At 43.6% G+C, this 26,584-nt stretch overlaps 1 protein-coding gene across 16 annotated transcripts in view; it reads left to right on the top strand.

Annotated features, from left to right (window-relative positions):
- LOC109909394 (pleckstrin homology-like domain family B member 1) overlaps positions 1-26,584 on the top strand; it is a 96,819-nt gene that overhangs the window by 37,544 nt on the left and 32,691 nt on the right. For 11 of the 16 annotated variants that reach the window (XM_031795840.1, XM_031795841.1, XM_031795842.1 and 8 more), the window contains exons 5-6: positions 5,660-5,785; positions 19,636-21,185. In XM_031795840.1, the coding sequence (XP_031651700.1) occupies positions 5,660-5,785; positions 19,636-21,185 (1,676 nt within the window). Of the gene's footprint in view, positions 1-5,659; positions 5,786-17,479; positions 17,641-19,635; positions 21,186-26,584 lie in introns of those variants that run through there. The other 5 variants (XM_031795851.1, XM_031795854.1, XM_031795853.1 and 2 more) reach the window with 3 other exon arrangements.

Consider the following 26,584-nt stretch of genomic DNA (forward strand, 5'->3'; position numbering starts at 1 on the left):
TTCCTTGAGGCCCCCACACCGGCCCATTTTTGAGCCAGCTAATGATAACTTTGCACAAAAAAATGTTAGGCGGACTATCTGGTCTAAAAATGGACCAGCCCAACTGGCATTTGCCAGAAGTATGTCCAGTCTGCCCCTGGAGTGGAGATCCCTATAGGGGAACATGATCACCCAAGGATCTATTCTACAACCCTGTCACTGGTTTAGTGCACCCGCTGCCTATACTCTGTCCTCTCCTATGATTAACCAAAGGTGATTGACTAGGGAATGTCCAATGGGAATGTGACCCCTACAATGTTATGGAAGTGCTCTAGTGGAGATCTCCACAGACCACCTAGGGAGTTGGGTTAGGTATCTCTGTGTTATGATTTGGTATAATCGTGGTCAGTAGATTGACATTTGCTCAACAGCTCTGTCTCATTAGAAATAAGCTGAGGAGGAGCCCCTGGACAGAGGCATGGTGGGACAGCATGAACAGGGCATGGAGGTGAAGGGAGGTGCTGCAGTGAGGCGCTCACAACCTGAGGGTTTTTACATAGGGGAGGCCTCTCACACTTCAGTGTTGTGATGCCAAAATATTAGCAACATCCACACAATCACTTATCATATCAATAATTTATCCTAAGGTCTTAGTAGGTTTAAATCTTTAATACCGAAAGTACTGACACTGTATACAAAACAATAAACAAATGACGACCGTGAAGCTACAACATAGACAATCACCCACAAACAAACAGTGCAACCCAGGCTACCTAAGTATGATTCTCAATCAGAGACAACTAATGACACCTGCCTCTGATTGAGAACCATACTAGGCCGAAACATAGAAATACCCAAATCATAGAAAAACAAACATAGACTGCCCACCCAACTCACGCCCTGACCATACTAAATAAATACAAAACAAAGGAAATAAAGGTCAGAACGTGACATGAATAAAGAGATTAAGTTATGTATGGAAGCCTCCAGTCTCCAGACACATGTTCACATCCAGGTAAGTCTGATGACAAGATGCAAATGATTCAAGCTCAATGTGTTACCACCATCGATCAATCTTTATGTCTCTAAAGACGTTCTCCATTTATCTATTCCTCTGTACTGTAAAAGATGACTGCTAGATTTATTGAATTCCAGCATAGTGATTGCCTGGGGATCTTGCTAATGGTATTGACTCACTCAATTACTATTTATTGTGAAAGATAGTTAATTATGAAAACAAGGCAGGAGAATCACAGCATGCTATTTTATGTGTCCCGTATTCTGATTAGACCTGCGTGCTTAATCTAATTTATGATTCCTGTCAGGGAATTTCCCCGGGCTTAGGCAGTGGTAGGCCTGAGGGCCAGGCCCCACCCACTGGTGAGCCAGGTCCACCCAATCAGATTGAGCAAATAAAAAGGTAACACACCTACAGCACCTGTAAAAAGTTTGGACACAACTACTCTTTCCAGGGGTTTTCTTTATTTTCACTATTTTCTACATTGTAGAATAAACTATGAAATAACACATATGGAGTCATGTAGTAGCCCAAAAAAGTGTTAAACAAATAATAATGTATTTTATATGTCAGATTCTTCAAAGTAGCCAGCCTTTGCCTTTGATGACAGCTTTGCACACTCTTGGCATTCTCTCAACCAGCTTCATGAGGTAGTCACCTAGAATACATTTCAAATAGCAGGTGTGCCTTGTTAAAAGTTAATTTGTGGAATTTCTTTCCTTCTTAATGCGTTTGAGCCAATCAGTTGTGTTGTGACAAGGTAGGGGTGGTATACAGAAGATAGCCCTATTTGGTAAAAGGCCAAGTCCATATTATGGCAAGAACAGCTCAAATAAGCAAAGAGAAATGACAGTCCATCATTACTTTAAGACATGAAGGTCAGTCAATCTGAATCATTTCAAGAACTTCAAGTGCAGTCGGAAAAAAACGTCAAGCACTATGATGAAACTGGCTGTCATGCTGCGGAGGATACGTTCTAGTTAACGGCACCTCAGATTGCGGCCCAAATAAATGCTTCACAGTGTTCAAGTATCCGACACACCTCCACATCAACTGTTCAGAGGAGACTGCGAGAATCAGGCCTTCATGGTCAAATTGATGCAAAGAAACCACTACTAAAGGACACCAAAAAGAAGAAGAGACTTGCTTGGGCCAAGCAACACGCGCAATGGATATTAGCCTGGTGGAAATCTGTCCTTTGGTCTGATGAGTCCAAATTTGAGATTTTTCAACCGCTGTGTCTTTGTAAGACGCAGAGTAGGTGAATGGATGATCTCCACATGTGTGGTTCCCACCGTGAAGCACGGAGGTGTGATGGTGTTGCGGTGCTTTGCTGGTGACAATGTCTGTGATTTATTTAGAATTCAAGGCACACTTAACCAGCATGGCTACCACAGCATTCTGCAACAATACGCCATCCCATCTGGTTTGCGCTTAGTGGAACTATCATTTGTTTTTCAACAGGAAAAATGACCCAAAACATACCTCAAGGCTGTGTAAGGGCTATTTGACAAAGAAGGAGGGTGATGGAGTGCTGCAACAGACGACCTAGCCTCCACATTCACCCAACCTCAACCAAATTGAGATAGTTTGGGATGAGTTGGACCGCAGAGTAAAGGAAAAACAGCTAACAATTGCTCAGCATATGTGGGAACTTCTTCAAGACTGTTAAAGCTGGTTGAGAGAATGCCAAGAGTGTGCAAAGCTGTCATCAAGGCAAAGGGTGGCTACTTTGAAGAATCTCAAATATACATTTGTTTAACACTTTCATAGTTTTGATGTCTTACTCTTATTCTACAATGTAGAAAATAGTAAAAATAAAGAAAAACCCTTGAATGAGTAGGTGTGTCCAAATCTTTGACTGGTACTGGATATTTTACCTCTAATCTTTAAAAATGATAAATCTCTCAGCCTCATGGCAAAATGTATAGAATAGCATGATAAGCTATAAAACTGCACACATTCCTCTCTGCCCCAAGGCAAAATTGCAGGAAATTAGCTTTAAAATAGCAACATTTTCTCTTAGCCTCATGGCAAAATCTGTGGAATAGAGATTAGCTATAAAACTATATTTTTTTCTCTTTGCCCGATGGCAAATTGTGTTAAATCTATAGACACATACTGTTGATTAGTGTTTCCCTATGCCAAGGGATCCATCAATATAATTAGGTCTGTAATGGCTGAATTGATGAGTCTTAATTGACATTGATGTGGTTCACAGAAAATGACCCTGTCCTGTCACTGCAGGTGGCTACTGACTAGCCATTTATGCAGCTGTTGTATTGTAGAAAGATCTTCAGAATGTTGTTGTCTGTACACTAACTTACACTCAACAAATCATACGGTTATTTTGCGATATTTTCCTTGCATTGTTATAATCAACCACCAGTACATGACTAGATGTAATGGTTTTGCTCTCCTCCCTCTGAGGAAAGAAAAACTATCAGAAATTAATTAATCTTATGAGTCATATTTCAAGGTTCACCCTAGCTAGCTATTCAACGGTTGTTAGTTGAGAGAGATTGGAAATTCTTGAACTTCGTATGTCCTTGACACACTTGATGCCTGTGCTTGTCCAGTGTGTTGTCTCACTCTGTTGTTCACTCCTGGTTATAGGCTTATGAGCGCGCACACACACACACACACACACACACACACACACACACACGCACGCACGCACGCACGCACGCACGCACGCACACACACACACACACACACACACACACACACACACACACACACACACACACACACACACACACACACACACACACACACACACACACTGCTGTAGCTTGGAAATTGTGTAAACGAGCAGCTCTTTGTGTGGTTTGCTGCCTCATCCTGCCTGTCTGATCCCTGATGGCCTGTCGTGTCACTGCTCAGCTGTAGAGGCAGCAGGATGGAGCACTGTTACCCCTTTGCCCTGGGCCTGTGGTGTGTGTGCAGGCGTGTGTATGTAATGTGTGTGTGTATCATTACTCATTGTGTATTTATTCCTTGTGCTATTCTTTTTTGAGTATTTCTCTTTTTTTTTATCTCTGCATTGCCGGGTAAGTAAGCATTTCACCTGTTTAGTGAAGCATGTGACAAATCAAATTTGATATGATTTTAATATATGTCCGTTTGTGGGTGCGTGTGTGCTTTTTTCTGGTGCAGCAGACACTTTTAGTTAACCCTCACCGGAAGCCACAGACAGAGAGGCACACAAGGTCCTTTGGTTGCCGAGATCTTTGGATCAGTCCCTAAGGGAAAAGGAAAAAGGGCAGAACAGAGGCAAACAGTCAGTGAAGTTCAGCGTGTGATGAAAACAACAGGAGAACCAGTCTCCTTCTTCTAACATCAGCAACCAAGTATCACACTTCTTCATCCACTGCCAGTATTCCAATAGAGCTGTACAGCTGTATTGGGTAAAGTTAACAAGGCCATGTTAGCCTGACAGGATTTTTCTGCTGTGGGTGAACGATACAGTTCTGCATTCACAGTTCGTATCTGCATTCTGCACAGACTACATACTTTTAAAGAGTTTATTTTATTTCCCCCTATGGAACTTCGTTTGTGGTGTCAGATACAACCACATACAAGTAATTGCAATCACACATAACTGCGTTTTTCTTCCTCACTTTGCAATTTTTACGTTTATATGACCCTGATGGTATGATGTGCAACATCTATGCTATTAATACTTTGGATCAAGTCTGTACAGCACGCGTGTGCTCTCTGAATAGCCAATGAGTTGTGAGGTAGAGTTGGCTTACAGTGTGTGAGGGCTGTAGCCCGGGGCTATGTCATTTGAAGGGTGGGTCTGACACTGGGCGTGATTGAGTTTTCTCTCCCTCAAATCGTGTTGATGCAGGTCAAAGCCATGCCTCTGTTCTCCTTGGCTCTGACTCAGGCCTGCCAAAACGCACAACCTCTGTCTCCTGAAGAAGAACAGAGAGCGTGTACAGACAGATATTCAGCTGATGTGGCGCTCTCCTCTACAATCTTAAGTAATACTGTTATAAAATGTAATACGTCTCAGTACTACCCATCACATCACTTGTTTTTATGTTTGCCTCCCCAGAGACATTCATTTCATATTTTATTATCAAATGTGGACATAAACATCATATATAATAGAAAGGGCCTGAAACTTTTCAAATTTTCCCATTAGTCAAACAATTAAAGCTAAGCTCAACTCTGTCGGCATAAAAAAAAAAAATATCTGCTTCTTCGCTGCATTGGCGTCATCTCGTCTCCCTACACTGATGTGATAGTTACCACGGTAATTCAGCTGTGCCTGTGTCTGTGTCCTAATCACGTCCTGTCCAGTCAGAGCCTGTGAAGTAATCAACAGTTTTTTCCCACTGCTATGGAATAAAAAGGCATCTGGCTGCATTGTACACACTGTATGCATCCCAAGTGAAATCGTATTCGCTATATAGTGCACTACTGCTGAAAAGATCAAGTATATTTCCAGTAACATTGTCCAGACTTATATTGGAGGCAACATCAGTTGAAGCTAAAGCTGATGAACTGAAGATACAGATGACAGATATCAATGTGACAAGCCTGGCCTTGGGGAGTTAATGCAAGTCTTTAGGTCTCAGGCAAAGTTACTCATCATGCAAGCATGGTTCACTGAACCACCTCCCTTACAAATGCTGTTTTCTTTTACAGGCTGTATGCTGTGTTTTGGCCAGTCAGTATTTTTCCGCTTCAACCACCCAGAGGAGGCGTTCAGGATGAAGAGCATGATGCCAGGGGGAAGCAAGGGCTCTGGTGGGAACTACAGAATCCACTCAGGTAATATAGTACTGTCACAGGTAATATAGTACTGTCACAGGTAATACAGTACTGTCATGACACACCCAAGGTATAGGCCCTACCGGTGTATGAACTAGATGAAAAAATAAGCTGAAAATCTAACGTAGATGTCTATCTGGATGTTACAAGAGACATTTTGTGAGCACTTCACTTGAACCCTCTCAAATAAAACACTTGCATAATGCTCAGAATATATGGCCGATGTCAGCTTATGGCGATCAATGTTGGAGTGCAATGACACACATTGAATATAAACTACTGGGTTAAATCTAAAGGTAAGCAAGGTATTTTAAAGACATTTTTAATACCCCTTCAAGTGAAAATACACTGAATAAACTACACTTCCTCCACCAAGGTCCTTGTTTCTGTGTCTCCACACAGCTTAAGGGCTCAGATTGTTACCGTGGATAAGGAGGCAGCTCCCTTACAGGTGCTGAGTTTCACACGCCACAGAAGGCCCCTTATTGCCTTTCCATTTCCGGCCTTGGTGAAGACAGGGTGCAACAGAACCCTGGTTGCCTGGCCTGCTGGCCCTGGTTTCACACCATGCATGATTTATGAGCATCTCATTCCTCTCTGGGTCTCTAGGCAGAAGTGTTCAGCTGCCTAGCCCTGCCCTGTCCTCTCCTCGCAGGCACAGTGGAGTGTGTTTCCCCTTCTTGGCCGCCTTTGGGGGATCTTGACTAACCGGTGTCTGTATGTAGCCTCGCTACTTTTATAGCCTGTCTTTTTACATTTTTCTCTAGTTCTTTACCTACTTATTGTTCACCTAGTACTCTTTTTGCACTATTGGTGAGAGCCTGTAAGTAAGCATTTCACTGTAAGGTCTACACCTGTTGTATTCAGCATTTCACTGTAAGGTCTACACCTGTTGTATTCAGCATTTCACTGTAAGGTCTACACCTGTTGTGTTATTTCCTTTTTTTTTTGTGCGTTGACGATGTGCCCCCTGCGTTAAGTATGGAGCATATACATATTGGGTGTTGAACTTCCTGCTTTGTTAATTAATGCTTTCCGCTGTTGTTAAAAAGGCTTCATATCTTCTTAGATGTGCATTCCTTGGTGTGGTTGCTAGAGAGGGTCTGTTCTTACCTTTGACGTACTTAAACTGTGTATTATTGTTTGTCACATTAAGGTTGCTAGATCTGATTTATGAGTATAATTTCTAGTGCTTGCTTGGTAACCCCCACTCACATATCGCACATTGCAGTAGGCCTATACAGTAGTTAGAGTTCTGACAGGCACTAGTCTCTTCAGCCACCCTCAGTGAGCAGCTCCGACACATTTCCTACCAGGCTCATTTGTATGCCAGCCAGGCAGACTGCTTTGTTGGCTCCACACGGCTTATTTTAAGTTGAGGGGTATCTTTTACTGTTTCTATTTTTAAACCTCTACCCTATTCTACTATCTTCCCATCTCCACTTCCTGTGTGTTTCCTCAAACGTTCCTGCACCGCACCATTTCCCTGTGTAGTTAACAGGGGATTTAAATGCCTTCTCTATCTTCATTAGCTCCATTATCTATTATCTTCATTATCTCCTGGCTACATCGCATCCATAGTCAAAATCCATTGGTTCATTGTCTATGCAGTAAACATGACATTAGGCAAGGAAATGTATCACCGTTTAGATAACATAGAAGACTCACTACTATATAGCCTAGGCATATTATTAAATTAAGTATGAATGACAGTATGATTTCATACTAGTTTCAAGTTTTAATATCACATGAACAAGTACAGTGAAATGCCTTTCTTGCTAGTGTCAGAGTCGTGTGTATAGGCGGAAGGGAAGTCAGGCGCAGGAGAATCAAACTGAGTGTAATGGAGTTATTAAATAACAATAAACGAAAACACACTCCAAACACTAAATGTAACAATAAACAAAGTGGGTACGAGGACCCGTCGCGCACCAATACAACACTGAATAACAAACGATCTCTGACAAAGACATGAGGGGAAACAGAGGGTTAAATACACAACAGGTAATGAATGGGATTGAAACCAGGTGTGTAGGAAGACAAGACAAAACCAATGGAAAATGAAAAATGGATCAATGATGGCTAGAAGACCGGTGACGTCGACCACCGAGCACCACCCAAACAAGGAGAGGCTTCGACTTCGGTAGAAGTCGTGACAGCTAGCTCTAACCCCAACAATGCAGTAATTAGGGATGCATAATATATCGGTGAACATATCGGAATCGGACAATATTAGCTAAAGATGTCAAAGCTGATGTTCATACCTATTTAATGTAGGTACATGCCGTAATGACACCATGTACAATTTTGCGCTACATGTGCAACACAGCATTCATAACCTAGCCCACAATGTCTGCTGTGTGGATCGAGCAGTCAACAAGTCGAGCAGTCATTTGAAAGAGCAAGTACATTTCAGCGAGACAGCTCAAAAGGTGAAATCCATTAAAGCCAAGATAATGCAATTCATTGCCCTTGACAATCAACCGTTCTCTGTTGTAGGTGATGTTGGCTTTCGCCGACTGGTCGAGCACCGGTACACACTACCAAGTGAGCTATTTTTCAGATGTTGCCCTACTGGAGTTACACAGTAATAGCGTCACTGCTATTAGCTTCAAGACATACATACTATGGAACGCCGTTTGTGTCTTCGCATGTCAAAAAAGATACAGTAGCATTGTCAAAGCTGTACAAAAAAGTCTGCAAACACTGGCCACTAACAATGTGTTTACAATACTGCATTGGTAATAAACCATCTGTTCAACTGCAACTTCTGGGGTAGCTAGCTTTAGCTTGGTACCTAGCTAGCACCAATACAACCAGCCTGAAAACAATGACCAGTAGAAACTGCAGTCATTTTCATTATTCTTAGCAATGATTAGTATTAGCTAGGTTGCCACTTGTTGTTCGCCTATTGAAAATTAACTTCAGTTTATGAAAATAAATAGCTAGCCAGCTACTTAACACGGTTGCCTAAGATAACGTTATAAGCAGCCAGCTAGCATGTTGTGAAGCTAATAAGGATTAGGCACAATATTGGAATTTGTGGTTTGCCTTCAAAATGAAAGTATGCCATTGACAGTGATGCAAATGAATACAAATAGAATTATGCAATACTTTTACTTTGAAGGCTAACCGCAAAGTCCACTATTGTGGCTAATCCTTATTGTGGCTAGCTTCACATAGATGGGTCCGACCACGATTAATCAAATAAAAACTGTCTTATAAATTAGGGTTATTTTAGAGGATGACCCCTAGCTATATACTTAGCTAGCTAACTATTGCTACTGAAACAGATGTCATTTTGCTATGTTTTTGGGGAAGAACATTGTTTGCATCCATGAGCTAACTGGCTTTTTTTTAATGACCAGCACTGTAGGTGCGCGAGACAACTTTACCAGCATCATAGCATACGTATCGATGAATCGTTGTGACATGAAATACAAGTGATAGTGTAATAAATACATAAAAAATGAATGGATGCGTTAAATTATTATGTGACGTGCAGTCATATTCAGGTCCTGATTGGTCAACAAGCTTATTTGACACGGAAAATAGTGTTATCTACTGGTCATTGTTTTCTTTTTTTGACACGCAAAGACCCAAACGGCGTTCCATAGAATCCTGGTTGAGAATGAAACGACTGAACAAATTAACAACAAAATAGCACAGCAAGTACGTGAAAGAAATAGGTTGTCACGTTCGTTGAATGGAAGAGACCAAGGCGCAGCGTGATATGAATACATCTTCTATTATTTAATGAAGAAACATATAAACAAACGTGACGCTATAAATATAATGCGTGCTGACACAGGCAACTACACATAGACAATAACCCACAAAATACCCAAAGAAGATGGCTGCCTAAATATGGTTCCCAATTAGAGACAACGATAAACAGGTGCCTCTAATTAAAAACCAATCTAGGCAACCATAGACTTACATAAACACCTAGATAGTAAATGACCCCATAAACCTACAAAACAGTACAAAAACAGTACAAAAACACTTACATCACCCATGTCACACCCTGACCTAACCAAAACAACAAAGAAAACAAAGAATACTAAGGTCAGGGTGTGACATAGGTATTGATTATGTTTTACTGGTAATGGGGGCATACGTAAATGCCAACAAAATAACAGTTTGGCCAGTGTGGTGTATGTGTGTAACCTTTATTTAACTAGGCAAGTCAGTTATTCTTATTTACAATGACAGCCTACCCCGGCCAAACCCGGATAACGCTGGGCCAATTGTGCGCCGCCCTATAGGACTCCCAATCACGGCCGGATGTGATACAGCCTAGATTCGAACCAGGGACTGTAGTGATGCCTCTTTCCCTGAGATGCCGTGCCTTAGACCGCTGCGTCCATGTGTGTGTGTTAACTATTTAACTGTACTAGAATTGTAAATATCGGTTGTCGGTATCGGGTTTTTTGACAAGAAAAATATTGGATATCGGTATCGGTCAAAAAATGTAATATCGGTGCATCACTAGCAGTAATCATTAACAATGTAATACAAAAAATAACAAGGTAGAACAAAAACACACAAGATATAAAAATAAGCAAAACACGATAAAGTAAGAAAGCATACTATATACAGGGTCAGTTCCACTACCATATTTACAATGTGAAAGGATACTGGATCGATAGAGGGAGATACTGTATGTACAGGGGTAAGGTGACTAGGCATCAGAATATATGATAAACAGAGTAGCAGCAGCATATACTGTGCCTTCGTAAAGTATTCTGACCCATTGACTTTTCCACATTTTGTTACGTTACAAACTTATTCTAAAATGTATTAAATCAGTTTACAGACAATACCCTATAATGACAAAGCAAAAACAGGTTTAGAATTTTTTGCAAATTTATTATTTAGAAAAAAATGAAATACTACATTTACATAAATATTCAGACTCTTTACTCAGTACTTTGTTGAAGCACCTTTGGCAGCGACAACAGCCTCGAGTCTTTTTGGGTATGACACTCCAAGCTTGGCACACCTGTATTTGGGGTGTTTCTCCCATGCTTCTCTGAATATCCTCTCAAGCTCTGTCAGGTTGGAGGGGGAGCGTTGCTGCACAGTTATTTTCAGGTCTCTCAAGAGATGTTTGATCGGGTTCAAGTCCGTGCTCTAGCTGGGCCACTCAAGGACATTTAGAGACTTGTCCCGAAGCCACACCTGCATTGTCTTCACCTTGCAGTGAAATGCTTACTTACAAGCCCTTAACCAACAATGCAGTTAAGAAAATACAAAAAAAAAGTAAGATAAAAATAACAAATTATTAAAAAGCAGGAGTTAAATAACAATAGCGGGGCTATTTACAGGGGGTACTGGTACAGAGTCACCGGTGTCGAGGTAATTGAGGTAATATGTACATGTACTGTAGGTAGAGTTGCTTCTTGCTTTTTCCCCAACGCAGTTAAGCCAAAACCACGCCCGTTATTCAGAGGGGCGTTCTACAACGCTTTGTGCTCTCTCCAAGTCCGGAAGTGAATATCGCGTAGTGCAAAATTTCAGTCACTGTATAATAACATTTGTCCTTGTATTTCAAGATTGAAAAGTATAATAACATAATGTCGTGGACCGAACTAGCCATTAACGTCCCTTAACGCTCAAAGACAGATTCAATGGCTGTAGCATAGCGTATTTGACTGAATGATTAGCTAATAAATATTTGAGAAATTATGAATAATAAGCATAAGCTTTTACCTGATAATAGACTACTACTGATAATATAACAACTTCAAATACCGAGCTAGTAACGTTAAGTAGCCGAGGTTAACTTAGCTGACCTTCAATTGAGGAAATTCAGCAGAGTTCTGAGACATTTTTACAACTAATTGGAACTCTGAAAATAAATACATGGGCAATGTTACCAAACATGCTAATAATAGGCCTGCATTATTGTAGGCAGCGAATTGTTAAATTACACTTTCCATCCTTACCTTGGAAGGACACTGTCTCTAAGCTGAGAGGTCCAGGATGGCAGGAAGCTTGGCCCCAGTGATATACTGGGCCGTACACACTACCCTCTGTAGTGCCTTGCAGTCGGAGGCCAAGCAGTTGCCATACCAGGCAGTGATGCAACCCGTCAGGATGCTCTCGATGGTGCAGCTGTAGGACCTTTTGAGGATCTGAGGACCCATGCCAAATCTTTTCAGTCTCTTGAGGGGGAATAGGTTTTGTCGTGCCCTCTTCACGACTATCTTGGTGTGCTTGGACCATGTTCGTTTGTTGGTGATGTGAACGCCAAGGAACTTGAAGCTCTCAACCTGGAGGGCATAGTGCGATTTCTTAAAAGCTTTCAGGTTAGAGTCCCGTTCCTTGAAAGTGGCAGCTCTACCTTTTAGCTCAGTGCGAATGTTGCCTGTAATCCATGGCTTCTGGTTGGGGTATGTACATACAGTCACTGTAGGGACGACGTCATCGATGCACTTATTGATAAAGCCAGTGACTGATGTGGTGTACTCCTCAATGCCATCGATAGAATCCCGGAACATATTCCAGTCTGTGCTAGCAAAACAGTCCTGTAGTTTTGCATCTGCTTCATCTGACCACTTTTTAATTTACAGAGTCACTGGTGCTTCCTGCTTTAATTTTTGCTTGTAAGCAGGAATAAGGAGGATAGAATTATAGTCAGATTTGGAGGGCGAGGGAGAGCTTTGCTCGCATCTCCGTGTGTGGAGTAAAATGTGGTCTAGAGTTTTCTTCCTCTGGTTGCACATTTAACATGTTGATAGAAATTAGGTCAAACTGATTTAAGTTTCCCTGCATTATGTACCCCGGCCACTGGGAGCGCCACCTCTGAATGAGTGTCTTCCTGTTTGCTTATGACGGTATACAGCTCATTGAGTGCGGTTTCAGTGCCAGCATCGGTCTGTGGTGATATGTAGACATCTACGAAAAATACAGATGAAAACTCTCTAGGTAGATAGTGTGGTCTACAGCTTATCATGAGACACTCTACCTCAGACGAGCAAAACCTTAAGACTTCCTTAGATATTGTGCACCAGATGTTGTTTACAAATATACATAGGTCACTACCCCGTGACATAGGCCACCGCCCGTGACATAGGCCGCTGCCCCATCTTGGCTGTGTGCTTAGGGTCATTGTCCTGTTGGACGATGAACCTTCGTCCAAGTCTGAGATTCTGAGCGCTCTGGAGCAGGTTTTCATCAAGGATCTCTGTACTTTGCTCTGTTCATCTTTGCCTCGATCCTGCTCGATACCGACTAGTCTCCCAGTCCCTGCTGCTGAAAAACATTCCCACAGCAAAATGCTGCCAACACCATGCTTCACTGTAGGGATGGTGCCAGGTTTCCTCCAGGCGTGGCACCTGGCATTCAGGCCGAAGAGTTAAATCTTGGTTTCATCAGACCAGAGAATCTTGTTTCTCATGATTTGAGAGTAGGTGCCTTTTGGCAACTCCAAGCGGTCTCTCATGTGTCTTTTACTGAGGAGTGGCTTCCGTCTGGCCACTCTACCATAAAGGCCTGATTGGTGGTGCTGCAGAGATGGTTTTCCTTCTGGAAGATTCTCCCATCTCCACAGAGGAACTCTAGAGCTCTGTCAGAGTGACCATTGGGTTATTGGTCACCTCCCTGACCAAGGCCCTTCTTCCCTGATTGCTCAGTTTGGCTGGGCGGCCAGCTCTTAGAAGAATCTTGGTGGTTCGAAATTTTCATTTAAGAATGATGGAGGCCACTGTGTTCTTGGGCACCTTCAATTTTGTAGAAATGTTTTGGTACCCTTCCCCCCGATCTGTTCCTCAACGCAATCCTGTCTCGGAGATCTATGAACAATACCTTCAACCTCATGGCTTGGTTTTTGCTGTGACATGCACTGTCAACTAATTGTTTATTTTTTAATACATTTCCAAAAATTTGTAAAACCAGTTTTTTTTGCTTCATCATTACGGGGTATTGTGTGTAGATTAATCCATTTTAAAATACATACTATAACGTAACAGAATGTGGAAAAAGTCAAGGGGTCTGAATACTTTCCGAGGTTACTGTATGATGATTGTATTTTTTAAATGTAACCTTTATTTAACTAGGCAAGTCAATTAAGAACTAATTCTTATTTACAATGACGGCCTACCCCGTCCAAACCCGGACGACTCTGGGCCAATTGTGCGCCGCCCGATGGGATTCCAAATCATGGCCGGATGTGATACAGCCTGCAATCGAACCAGGGACTGTAGTGATGCCTCTTGCACTGAGATGCAGTGCCTTAAACCACTGCGTCACTTGTGAGTCACACACGCCCGTGTGTTGGAGTATCAGTGTGCGTCGTGTGTAGAGTCCTGTGAGTGTGCATAGACAGTGCAATAATAAGAATAAAATACAAAGGTCAACTCAGATAGTCTGTGTAGCCATTTTGTTAGCTATTTAGCAGTCTTATGACATGGGGTTAGAAGCTGTTCAGGTTCCTGTTGGTGTCAGACTTGATGTACCGGTACCGCTTGCCGTTCGGAAGCAGAGTGAACAGTCTATGGCATGGGTGGCTGGAGTCTTTAATGATTTTCCGGGCCTTCCTTTTACACCTCCCGATATAGAGGCCCTGGATAGCAGGGAGCTCAGCTCCTTGGTCTTACTGATGTTGAGTGATAGGTTATTGTTGGGGACACTGCCAGTCACTGACCACCTCGCTGTAGTCTCTCTCATCGTCGGCAGTGATCAGGTCTACCACCGTCGTGTCGTCATCAAACTTGATGATGGAGTTGGAGTTATACGTGGCCACGCAGTCATAGGTGAACAGGGAGTACAAGAGGGGACTAAGCACACACCTCTTTGTGGCCCCTCTGTTGAGGGTCAGTGTGGCAGAGTTGAGTATTCCTCTTATCTAGGTGGGTGAGGGCAGTGTTGAGTGCAACTGAGATTGCGTCATCTATTGATCTGTTGGGGCATTATTGCAAATTGGAGTGGTTCTAGGGTGTCTGGGGTGATGGAGTTGATGTGTTCCATAACCAGTCTCTCAAAGCACTTCATGATTACAGATGTGAGTGCTACAGGGTGGCAGTCATTGTGGCATGAAGCCTTAGAGTTCTTGGGAACAGGGATGATGGTGGTCATCTTAAAACAAGTTGGGATTACAGACTGGGACAAGGAGATGTTGAAAATGACCGGGAATATACCTGCCAGCTGTCTTCACATGCTCTGAGAAAGCGCCCTGGAATACTCACGTTGGCCTCGGAGAGTGAGATCAAACCCAATCTTCTGGGTCGGTGGCGGCCCTCACACCCGGTACGATGTTGGTATTATCAAGGCGTGCATAGATTGCATTGAGTTTGTCTGGTAGAGAGGCATCGTTGGGCACATCATGGCTGGGTCTTCCTTTGTAATCTGTTATCGCTTTTATCCATAATCTCATGTAGACTGGCCTACCCGCACTGTATCTGCAAGCTGTGGGCTAGAGCGCAGGTTCCCAGACCAGAGTAGGCATATTTGTTAATGGAACAGTTTTTGTGACAACTATCTATAGAGTTGAACATGTGATGGAGACACATCACAACACATTTATTTGGTACATGAAAATGTAAGTGAAAAAATACATTTTGTGTGCACTGTCATCACACACTGATTTTTATCTGCAACAAGTCTGTTTGGTGGAAACAGCACTGGTGGGAAAATTTGCATATTTTCTTTATGCAGATTCTAGAATATTTACATGAAAATCTGTCGCCAATTGGATGGAAACCTAGCTACGGTGATTGTTTTAAATTAAAATGGCAAAAATAAACATAAATAGCTTCTTAGCAAAAGGCTATTTCTCATACACAATTTATCTTGGACAGTCTGAGAGTGGTTTGAGTTAGGGACCTAATTGGAGTAGCCTAATGGGAGGGATATGTAACTTGACAACTAGCTGTCATTGACAGAGGGTCGAAACGCTCTTTGTTATTGGTCTATTAATTTACTAATTTACTTGCTTTGGCAACATTAACTTATGTTTTCCATGCCAATATAGCCCCTTGAATTGAATTTAATTAATTTAATTTATACTGCCTAATTTATTCATTTATTTTATTTCACCTTTATTTAACCAGGTAGGCAAATTGAGAACAAGTTCTCATTTACAATTGCGACCTGGCCAAGATAAAGCAAAGCAGTTCGACACATACAACAACACAGAGTTACACATGGAGTAAAACAAACATACAGTCAATAATACAGTCGGAAAATAAGTCTATATATTATGTGAGCAAGTGAGGTGAGATAAGGGAGTTAAAGGCAAAAAAAGGCCATTGTGGTGAAGTAAATACAATATAGCAAGTAAAACACTGGAATGGTTGATTTGCAGTGGAAGAATGTGCAAAGTAGAGATAGAAATAATGGGGTGCAAAGGAGCAAAATAAATAAATACAGTAGGGAAAGAGGTAGTTGTTTGGGCTAAATTATAGATGGGCAATGTACAGGTGCAGTAATCTGTGAGCTGCTCTGACAGCTGGTGCTTAAAGCTAGTGAGGGAGATAAGTGTTTCCAGTTTCAGAGATTTTTGTAGTTCGTTCTAGTCATTGGCAGCAGAGAACTGGAAGGAGAGGCGGCCAAAGGAAGAATTCGTTTTGGGGGTGACCAGAGAGATACAGTGGGCAAAAAATTATTCAGTCAGCCAACAATTACGAGTGTAACGAGTGGAGGACAGAGGAGCCTCTTAAAGAAGAAGTTACAGGTCTGTGAGGTCCAGAAATCTTGCTTGTTTGTAGGTGACCAAATACTTATTTTCCACCATAATTTGCAAATAAATTCATAAAAAATCCTACAATATGATTTTCTGGATTTTTTCCCTAATTTTGTCTGTCATAGATGAAGTGTACCTATGATGAAAATTACAGGCCTCTCTCATCTTTTTAAGTGGGAGAACTTGCACAATTGGTGGCTGACTAAATACTTTTTTGCCCCACTGTATACCTGCTGGAGCGCGTGCTACAGGTGGGTGCTGCTATGGTGACCAGCGAGCTGAGATAAGGGGGGACTTTACCTAGCAGGGTCTTGTAGATGACCTGGAGCCAGTGGGTTTGGCGACGAGTATGAAGCGGGGCCAGCCAACGAGAGCGTACAGGTCGCAGTGGTGGGTAGTATACGGGCTTTGGTGACAAAACGGATGGCACTGTGATAGACTGCATCCAATTTATTGAGTAGGGTATTGGAGGCTATTTTGTAAATGACATCGCCGAAGTCGAGGATTGGTAGGATGGTCAGTTTTACAAGGGTATGTTTGGCAGCATGAGTGAAGGATGCTTTGTTACGAAATAGGAAGCCAATTCTAGATTTAACTTTGGATTGGAGATGTTTGATGTGAGTCTGGAAGGAGAGTTTACAGTCTAACCAGACACCTAGGTATTTGTAGTTGTCCACATATTCTAAGTCAGAGCCGTCCAGAGTAGTGATGTTGGACAGGCTGGCAGGTGCAGGCAGCGATCGGTTGAAGAGCATGCATTTAGTTTTACTTGTATTTAAGAGCAATTGGAGGCCACGGAAGGAGAGTTGTATGGCATTGAAGCTTGCTTATACAAAATGAGTTGAAATTTCAGGCAGTCTTTTCAAACTGCTCTTACACTCAAAAGGTATTATGAGAATTTAGACAATTTCACAGTAATATTCCAAGCTCATAGTGTGGAAATATATATAAAACACGTTTTTGACTGCACTGCCACTTTAAGAAGAAAAACAGACGCCATAGTTCCCGCCCCCGTAAACTACCAGGCGGTCACATCAGCACGGTGGACAGGGAAGGGAGGGGGAGCGAGCTAGCAGGGTAGCGGCGCCTGGCACACGAAACCCGGCTGGAATATCACTCTGTCAACCTTCCCGGGTGCGGAGAGCCGGGTAGGCTACGACAGGCTTCGGTAAATGCAGCTTTATTGAGGTAGAAATGCCGGCTCCAGCGTTTGGGTTTTTAGCTTGGTTATAAGTCATTATGTCTTAGTCGCAGGCTTGCCCATTCACGTAAGTACTGATAATTATTAATATTTACCGCTGTCCAGGGACAGAGACTAATGTATTTTCACGGTCATTCTCTACGTTTTTGACATTGTGGGTCTATTCATCTTCTGAGACGTTTGACAATCGAAATGCTGGCGACATCATACGACCATGTGGCCTGTTCTGGGATGAAAAAATAACGGGGAAAATGAATAACTAAGTAACCGAAAAAATATCCATATAATTGTAATTTACACCAACATGTATTGGGGCCATATGGTGGTCGTGCTGTCACTCAAAATGACATGATGCTTGAATAGTTTTTCTGCTTGTAGAAAGACCAGGCAGATAGCCTACTCCCAGCTCTTTGCTGAACAAATAGTGCTTATGCATTATTTGTAAAGCCTCTTCATCATCCAGGGCTATGAGGTCATATTTATGAATAGAAATCAAAATGAAGGTGGTTATTTACTGCAGTGATACACGGTAGCTTGTTTATTCTAGACTGAAAGTACCCTATTTGAAACAGAGCTGTATTTGGAATGGCTTTCATATTTGACATGTGCATGATATCTATGTTACAGAAATATGGTCATATACATATTCACATGCATACAGTACATATTTCCACATACAGTACATATTTCCACATACAGTACATATTTCCACATACAAGAGTTGCCAAAGATGCATGATCTCACTAATTTGTTTATATATACTGAGTATACCAAACATAAACAAAAATAATAATATTGAGTTGTACCCCCCCACCCCTTTGCCCTCAGAACATGCCTCAATTTGTCAGGTCGACAAGGTGTCAAAAGTGTTCCACAGGGATGCTGGCCCATGTTGACTCTAATGCTTCCCATAGTTGTGTCAAGTTGGCTGGATGTCCTTTGGGTGGTGGACCATTCTTGATACACACGGGGAACTGTTGAACATGAAAACCCAGCAGTGTTATTTTCACATACATCAGATAGGTGCAGTGAAATGTTCTTTTACAGGGTCAGCCAAAGTAGTACGGTGCCCCTGGAGCAAATTAGCGGTAAAGGGCCTTTCGGCGCAGGTATTCGAACCAGCGACCTTTCGGTTACTGGCCCAACGCTCTAACCGCTAGGCTTACCTGCCATCATACAAATGATCACATTGCTGATTCTTGATTGCAGCCTATTAGCATATCATATTAATACCATAGATTACACCTGGATGTCCCCTTGTGCTCCCTAATCTACAACGTTGACATTATGGGGAGACTGAGGGTTGCCTGCGATTTCGATTGAATTACCACTGTGCCCTGGCTTGCGCTGCTCTCCAGCCACACAGTAATTGAGTTCTACTGGCACATTTTCCCCTCAATCTTTCCAGAGCCTGTCTTTTGCTGCCTTTGTCTCTCTCTCACTCTCTCTCAATCTCTCCCCCTGTTTCTCTCACTCTTTCTTGGTCTCTGTCACCGCTCTGTATCTTTCTCTTCTCTTTCCTTTTTCTCATTAGCATTTCTTCATGCAAATTGTGATTTGGGTGGATTAAGTTGGGCAGTGGGCAGGTTTAAATTTAGAAGCGCTCTAAGGTAATTGATGGCTTAAACCAACCAACCAACCAATAAAACATAGAAGCCAATTGAAGGTACTTGTGCTAAAGGCTTAGGTTCTATAATCAAAGTAACAAGGCACTTTATATAAATGAGTGGTGGTGCAACCGTAAGATACAGTCCATTTATGAACTTTACGGTCCATTCAATTCTCTCAATATCATCTCATTATCTATTCAGCTCTTAGAGCCCATGTCTGTTTCTATTTTTCATGTTTTCAGGGATATACCATACTGTAAAAAACATTTTTTTTGCCGTATATATTGCAGTGGTCATAGTCTTCACTCATAGTATAGCATAGTGAGTGATATTAGTTCTGTTTTCCCTACAGACTCAAAGAGCCTGGTCAATGGGAACCATCAATCAGGAGCATCCCAGTCGCACCACCCAGCCCCCGGTGAGAGAGTCCCCCGCTCCGAGCATAGTGCCATCGTCAGCTCCATCGAAAAGGACCTCCAGGACATCATGGACTCCCTAGTCATGGATGATCCCCAGCCTTCCTCTTCAGACTCAAAACATCCAGACCACCCCATCCCCCACTCCCCGCTGTCCCCCATGGTCAACGGAGGAGGCCGCTACCTCCTCTCCCCTCCCACCAGCCCAGGGGCCATGTCAGTGGGCTCTAGCTATGAGAACACCTCCCCGCCCTTCTCCCCTCTGTCCTCTCCCTCGGCGGCCAGCAGCGCAGGCAGCTACACCAGCCCTTCTCCCAGCGGCTGCCTGGACCCCCAGGACCTATCCCTGCCCCCCGTGCCGGTCCGCTCATCCAGCTACAACTACACAACTACACCACCCATCCCCCAGCCAAGGACCATAATGACAAACTACAGCCCCGGCGGTGGGGTGCAGAGGGTTCCTGAGAGCCCCAGGCTCCAGAGGAAATGTCTCCTGGAGACCCCCCAGAGCCCCAAGCCGGCCCGCAGAGGCCAGAGCCTGGACAGCCCAGGGGTGATGGGTTCAGAGAGCCCCAGACTGACCCACCTATCTGTTGCATCAGCCGATGCCGGGTACATGGGCAGGAACGCAGTGCCAAGTAACCCCAGACTCACCTCCAATTCCCCCTACGCCGCCACGGCTTCCTCACCATCCAGTCCCAGGACGAAAGCGGGCACCATCCTCCAGGAGCGTCCGGCCAGCCCCTTCAGAGAGCAGGCGGACCGCTCCCTCACCTCCAGCTCTTCCAGACAGCTGCTATCCCAGCCCAGCAGGGCCTTCCAGCCTCCCCTGGACCCCATCGTCCACATAATCCAGGGGGGCTCTCCACTCCAGCAGCACCACCCCTTCCCCCACCCTCTCACGCTGCAGCCCCCAAAGAGCCCCCGGCTCTCCCACAGGAACCTCGACCTCAGCGGCGGTGGTGGCAGCAGCATGAGGGAGCTCCCCCCTCTCAGCCCCTCCATGGCTCGCAGAGGGGTGCCTGTTCTCCCGGGGGCTCTCCCTGGAAGTATCCCCATGTTGAGAACGCCCGAGAGCCCATCATCATTGGGGAAGCTGGGAGTCCCGGAGAGCCCCGGGCTCCGACGCAAGGCCGGCTCCCCCCCGGAGGACCAGTTTGGCGGCAGTGTGGTCCGAGCCCGCAGCCCCTCCCCTACCTTGGGGCTGATGATGATGGAGAGTGGGAGAGGGGGAAGGAAGGCCAGCTTTGGGAACGCCCTCTCCCCTGCTTACAGCCTGGGTTCCCTACCTGGCTCTTCGCCTCTCGCCAGCCCTAGGGGCCATAGGAAGATGTCCGGGGGCCCCCGGGATCAGAGGGGCCCCCACCCGGGCATGCGGGAACGGAAAAACAGCATCTCTGAGATCAGCGACAACGAAGACGAGCTGTTGGAGTACCACCGGCGCCAGAGAGAGGAGAGGCTCAGGGAGCAGGAGATGGAGAGACTGGTAAGTGTAGTAGCCTACTGTTAGCTTTGAGTTAGGCTACCTATCCACACAATTCATCATTGACCTATGTGGTACAGGGTAATAGCAAACTAGAAGTTATTCGAAGTAATGCTATCAATTCAATTACCATTCATTTTGATACTGGTCCTCAAGGAGATAACTCAGCTGCCTGGGAAATATGCCCCTTATCCAGCTCCTGACGTTGACACAAAAATCTCTCTGTCTTTCTGTCTCCGTCTCTCACGCCACTATCTATCAAATAAAAATAAAATATGAAAGGGTGTGAATTCCCACCCTAAAAAACAACAACAAAACCTGAAGTTTCTTTGCAACTGGATCTGTTGAGCTGTAGTTCGGCTTATAGCCTTTTTTAACCAACATGTTTAGTCTGTCTCCACTCAAGTGTTCCTCCACATCACCAGATAACCATTTGTTTAACCTAAAATGATGGGAGTGGAGAGCACCGGGAAGTCCAAATTTGTGAGGAAAAGCGAGGCGTGAAACTATCTTAACTGCTGACGTGTGGTGACGGAGCGGCCATGTTTTTCCAAAGCAACCCCATTGTTTGTTGTCCCTTTTTGCACTAAAGGGAGGGAGGGAGCAGTAGACTTGGACTTATGTCCCTAATGAAGCGCCTGAGACAATGACCCTTAAAATACTTTTATATGCTCTGTGATAAACTCTTTTCTACCTCCTTGTATTAGTAGTAATAGAATGACTAGAATGGGGAACCCCCTTCAAAACATGACAATATGAAGGTACAGTCATGGGTACATTCTATTTCTATGAGTAGGGTGCTGCTGCCAAAATGAGGGTAGTTATTTTGTGCAGAGGAGGAATGACGTGCCCTAGCCTCTCTGTGTATACTGGGCTACCCTATGGTTCCCAACAGGAGCATTACGTCCATTATACAGCAGTAAAACCATGCCTGGCAATCCCAGAATGGACACAATCTGTCTTTGTCTCCTCTGTCACCCCCATGTGTTGGAATAGGCTGTAGCCCTAAATGTTAGAGAAATGTCTTTCTCAATTCAACGAGAAAAGCAATTGTCAGGAAGAAGGCAATTTTCGCTTCTAGATCAAGTTAATAATAGTTCCTTTTTTATTAAGGACAACAAGATCCCCCAACCTTTAGGCCTATCAGTTAAATTGTATTTGTGACTCTCTCTGTATGGATGGGGTTTCAATTGAAATGATGGTTATTACAGCGAACCATAACGTCTTTTGGTCTTAACCTTGTGCCATTAGACTGGGAAATATTGACAAAGGACAGAATGTAAATAGCAGAAGGAATAACAGGGAATGTACATACTGTAAGCAGTGGTGTAAAAATACTTGAATGTACTACTTAAGGAGTTTTTTTTATGGTATCTGTACTTTACTTTACTATTTCTATTTTTGACAACTTTTACTTCACGACATTCCTAAAGAATATAATGTACTTTTTACTCCATACATTTTACCTGACATTCAAAAGTATTTGCTACATTTTGAATGATTAGCAGGACAGGAAAATTGTCGAATTCACACCTTTATCAAGAGAACATCCCTGGTCATCCCTATTGCCTCTGATCTGGCCGACTCACTGAACAGAGAACATCCCTGGTCATCCCTATTGCCTCTGATCTGGCCGACTCACTGAACAGAGAACATCCCTGGTCATCCCTATTGCCTCTGATCTGGCCGACTCACTAAACAGAGAACATCCCTGGTCATCCCTATTGCCTCTGATCTGGCCGACTCACTGAACATGCATGCTTCTTTTGCAAATGATGGCTGAGTGTGCCCCTGGCTATCTGTAAAAACAAGAAAATGGTGCCGTCTGGCTTGCTTAATACAGTATAAGGAATTTGAAACTATTTATACTTTTACTTTTGATACTTAAGTATATTTTAGTAATTACATTTACTTGTAATACTTATTTAAAACCAAATACTTTTAGACTTTTACTCGTATTTTACTGGGTGACTTGTTCTATTGAGGTATCTTTTTACTCAATTATGACAATTGGGTACTTTTTCCACCACTGTACATAAGCCATGCAGATAAGTAATGTAACTTAGAAAGGGAGGTACTACGAATGCGGACAGATTGTAGAGACTTACGTTTTCTTTGTCACCTGCCCGTCGGACTTTCAACATGTAAGAGGGTTGGTTTGGTGAATTACGTAATGCCTGCGTGATTAGTAACCTAGTCTGAAGCCAGAAGGTTTGCATTAGCTACCTGAGCAAATGCCTAGGCTTTAGCTTAGTGCCTAGGCTTTAGCTTAATGAGCTAGCTATCCCAGTTATAACAAGATTAAGCCCCTGGCATATGAGCTTTGCAACTGGTATGCTAGTATTTTCATTGCGGGATCAAGAGGGGAGTGTGAGTATTATATGCATTCATTGTGAACCCAGGTGTGCTCAGCTCATGCAGCACTGAATTAAGGATTTGGATCCCGTAACCATTATTACCATGAGGTATTTCTGCATCTGTTTAAATCCACCCAAAGATTCTGTTCTGTCCTGGTCTTTGAGATCCAGCAACAAGACCCAGACCGAACTGTGCAGAGCTAAGCATGACATAAGGTCCTTGTAAGTGGAAGGCGTTAGACTCCTGCCGTGGTGAGAGACGGCGAGAGGCAGTGCAGCGAGCCAAGCGTGACACAGGTCCTCAGTGTCTCTCACTGGAGCTGCCAGTGGGGGGTGGATGGGGATGTCGCCATGTGACTGGCACAGTCATTTCTTTTGGAGGGGCATGGGGGGAGGGGAGGTGGGGGGCAATTTACAGTCCATTCATCAAGGCTATATTTGCTACACTTTCTGTACCCAAGGACCGTCTGTCTGTCTGCCAGCCTGCTCGCCGTCTGTCCATCTGTCTGTCAGAAGTCAGTCTGTCAGTCTCCCAGCAACATGCTGCAGGTCCAGTCAGGCCAGGGGTAACTAACTGCCCTTTGTCGCTGAGTTATTTCCGGATGCAGTCAGTCAGACCCTGGGGATCAGTGTCATGCCTGAAGCAAAGGGGGATGCTGGGTACAGCTATCTAACCCTGCAGAGAGAGGCAGCACAGGCTCTCTGGCGTCCTGATAAACTAACAGCGCTGTTTATACATAGGACTTGTTTACTGTACCAAGGATACTCAATTATTTCTGTGATCTGGAAAGACATTTATGTGTTCTGTGGCCCGAGAAAACATAAGTGTTCACCAGGGACGACGTCATTCATACCATCTGTTTACAATGTTTATACAGCGCCTTTATTCTCTTTCATCCAAGTATCGTGTGTCACATAAACCAGTGAAACGGTATCTTAAGATGTTATTTTTGCCAGCCAATCAGAGGTGAGCTCTATGTCATGTAGGAGTCCAGGCAGTTAAGGAGATCATTTGTCACGTCTGAGCTGCCTTTGAGTTGTAGTGCTATACATGGTTGATTAGTGAAGCGCTGCCTTGGCCAACACACTAGGCATATGGCGTTAGTCACTGGCTGACTGTCAGACACACAGGGTTGTGAAAACGGCAGTCTACTGAAGATGACCTCAATGTTGTAACGAGTGGTCCAAGGATGACGACACCACATATTCCATTACCTTATAATTCTGACGTTTCGTCATGCTCGCAGGGACATTTCTAAACGTAGCTAAACAAAGATAGTCACATTTTTTCAGCTGACTATCTCAAAATGTGCATGGATACAATTTAGACTATTATTGTTAGTTCTCTCTAGCTCGAGGGGAAATATTTGTTCTCCCGAAGAGTTTAAGACCTTCATTGAAGTTTCTATACTGCTTTACCTTGAGAGCATTATTTCCTCTCTACGTCGGTCTCTTCCCCTGTCTCTTGTGCAATTCTGTCCGGGAAGAATTTCCATCGAAGGGAAAGACATTTCAGAGTCGGTGAGAATGTCAGAGAGAGCGGTCGCCTCTTCACGGGAGAGAGCGAGGTCTTCTCTGCATGACTGGCATCCTTGTCAGTGTTCACATGGATTAGCACACCGAATATACCCAGCGCACCAAACATATTCTCGCCCGTATCGTCCTGTCATCGTGCAGCATGGCCTAGGTTTAGACCGAGAACAATGGCCTCTCTGTCACTGGTCTAGTTCTGTGGTCTAGCAGCTGGGGTTGATTTTAATGGCGTTTATATTTTGTAGTTCTACCAGTATATGACTTTATAATTCTAACTACCATTAGGCCTAGAATATGAACCATCCATGAAGGCTTATACGTGCGTGTGTGTGTGTGTGGGGGGGGGGGTTAAAGCACGGTGGGTATCGAGTTTACTAGCCAGGGCAGATTATAGTGATCCTCACAGCTGGATTGAGAAAAGAGAGTGAGAGAAAGGGTGGGGGAAGATACTGTCTACTCACTTCATAGATAATCTGGGTCAGTGGCAAATCTCTCATTCAGACTCCTTTTGAAGGGACGCTGTTTTCATCTAGTCTGTGTAAATATGCTCCGTGTCTGTGTTTAGGTTCTCTGTGTCAGTTCTACCGCCCCATTGTCACGATTTTCCAAATACGACACGCTACCATGCTGTTTTAAAGCAGCCGTTGGTTGTTTCAGACGGCATGTGATGGGGGCACGAAGATATGTCAGGCTATCTGCATTCAGAGAACATTCAGGGAAGGGGGGGGGGTCATAGGGCTGTCACAATTATCATGTAAACTGACAATTATGGGCATAACCGTGAACTGAAATTTGTTTTTGTCATAACCGTCTTAATACATTCATTTTAGATGAAGGGGGATTCAACTTTATATTCAAGTAGATAAAGTTTACCCAATAGCAGTTTTTAATTTTTACGTTTAATTGGGTGAATTATTTTACAAGCAGATCGGCACGAGTGGAGAACCTTAATTTCCAAAAGTTGCAAGCGATCAAAACATTTGTTTTTGAGACGGGTGTCACCAAAGCTGTTGATGTATTTCCTTGTAGCGAGTTTTCAAAGATGCATTACAAGAGCAAAACATTTTGTTTCTATACAAATGTAAATTATGCCAGTAACCGCAGCCATTTTCATGACAATTCATTGTTACCAAAAATTCCACAATTGTCACAGCCCTAGGAGAGGACACCTCTGTCTGAAAAAAGGAAAGGCTAGTCTTTCCACTAGAGTTGGTATTCTCACCGTACTCTATTTTAATAGAGCTCCATCTCTACAGTCTCCCAAGGGAGTGCAGAAACAAATCTCAAGACCAGAGCATTGTAAACAAATACCTCTGACCCCTCTCCCTAGTTTCTAAGCCCCTCCCCCTTGGCCTGAGGACAGGGGAGGGTCTCCATCTGAGCTCGGTTCAAACGTGAGGGGAATGACTGAGAACAGAACCTAGCAATAGAACCATAGTACAGCCACAGTTTACTGTACATACTACACTGATCTAGGATCAGTAATAGATTGACGTAAAGTCCTCAGTGGAA

The sequence above is a fragment of the Oncorhynchus kisutch genome, linkage group LG18, assembly GCF_002021735.2.
Source record: "Oncorhynchus kisutch isolate 150728-3 linkage group LG18, Okis_V2, whole genome shotgun sequence".
NCBI classification, from domain to species: Eukaryota; Metazoa; Chordata; class Actinopteri; order Salmoniformes; family Salmonidae; genus Oncorhynchus; species Oncorhynchus kisutch.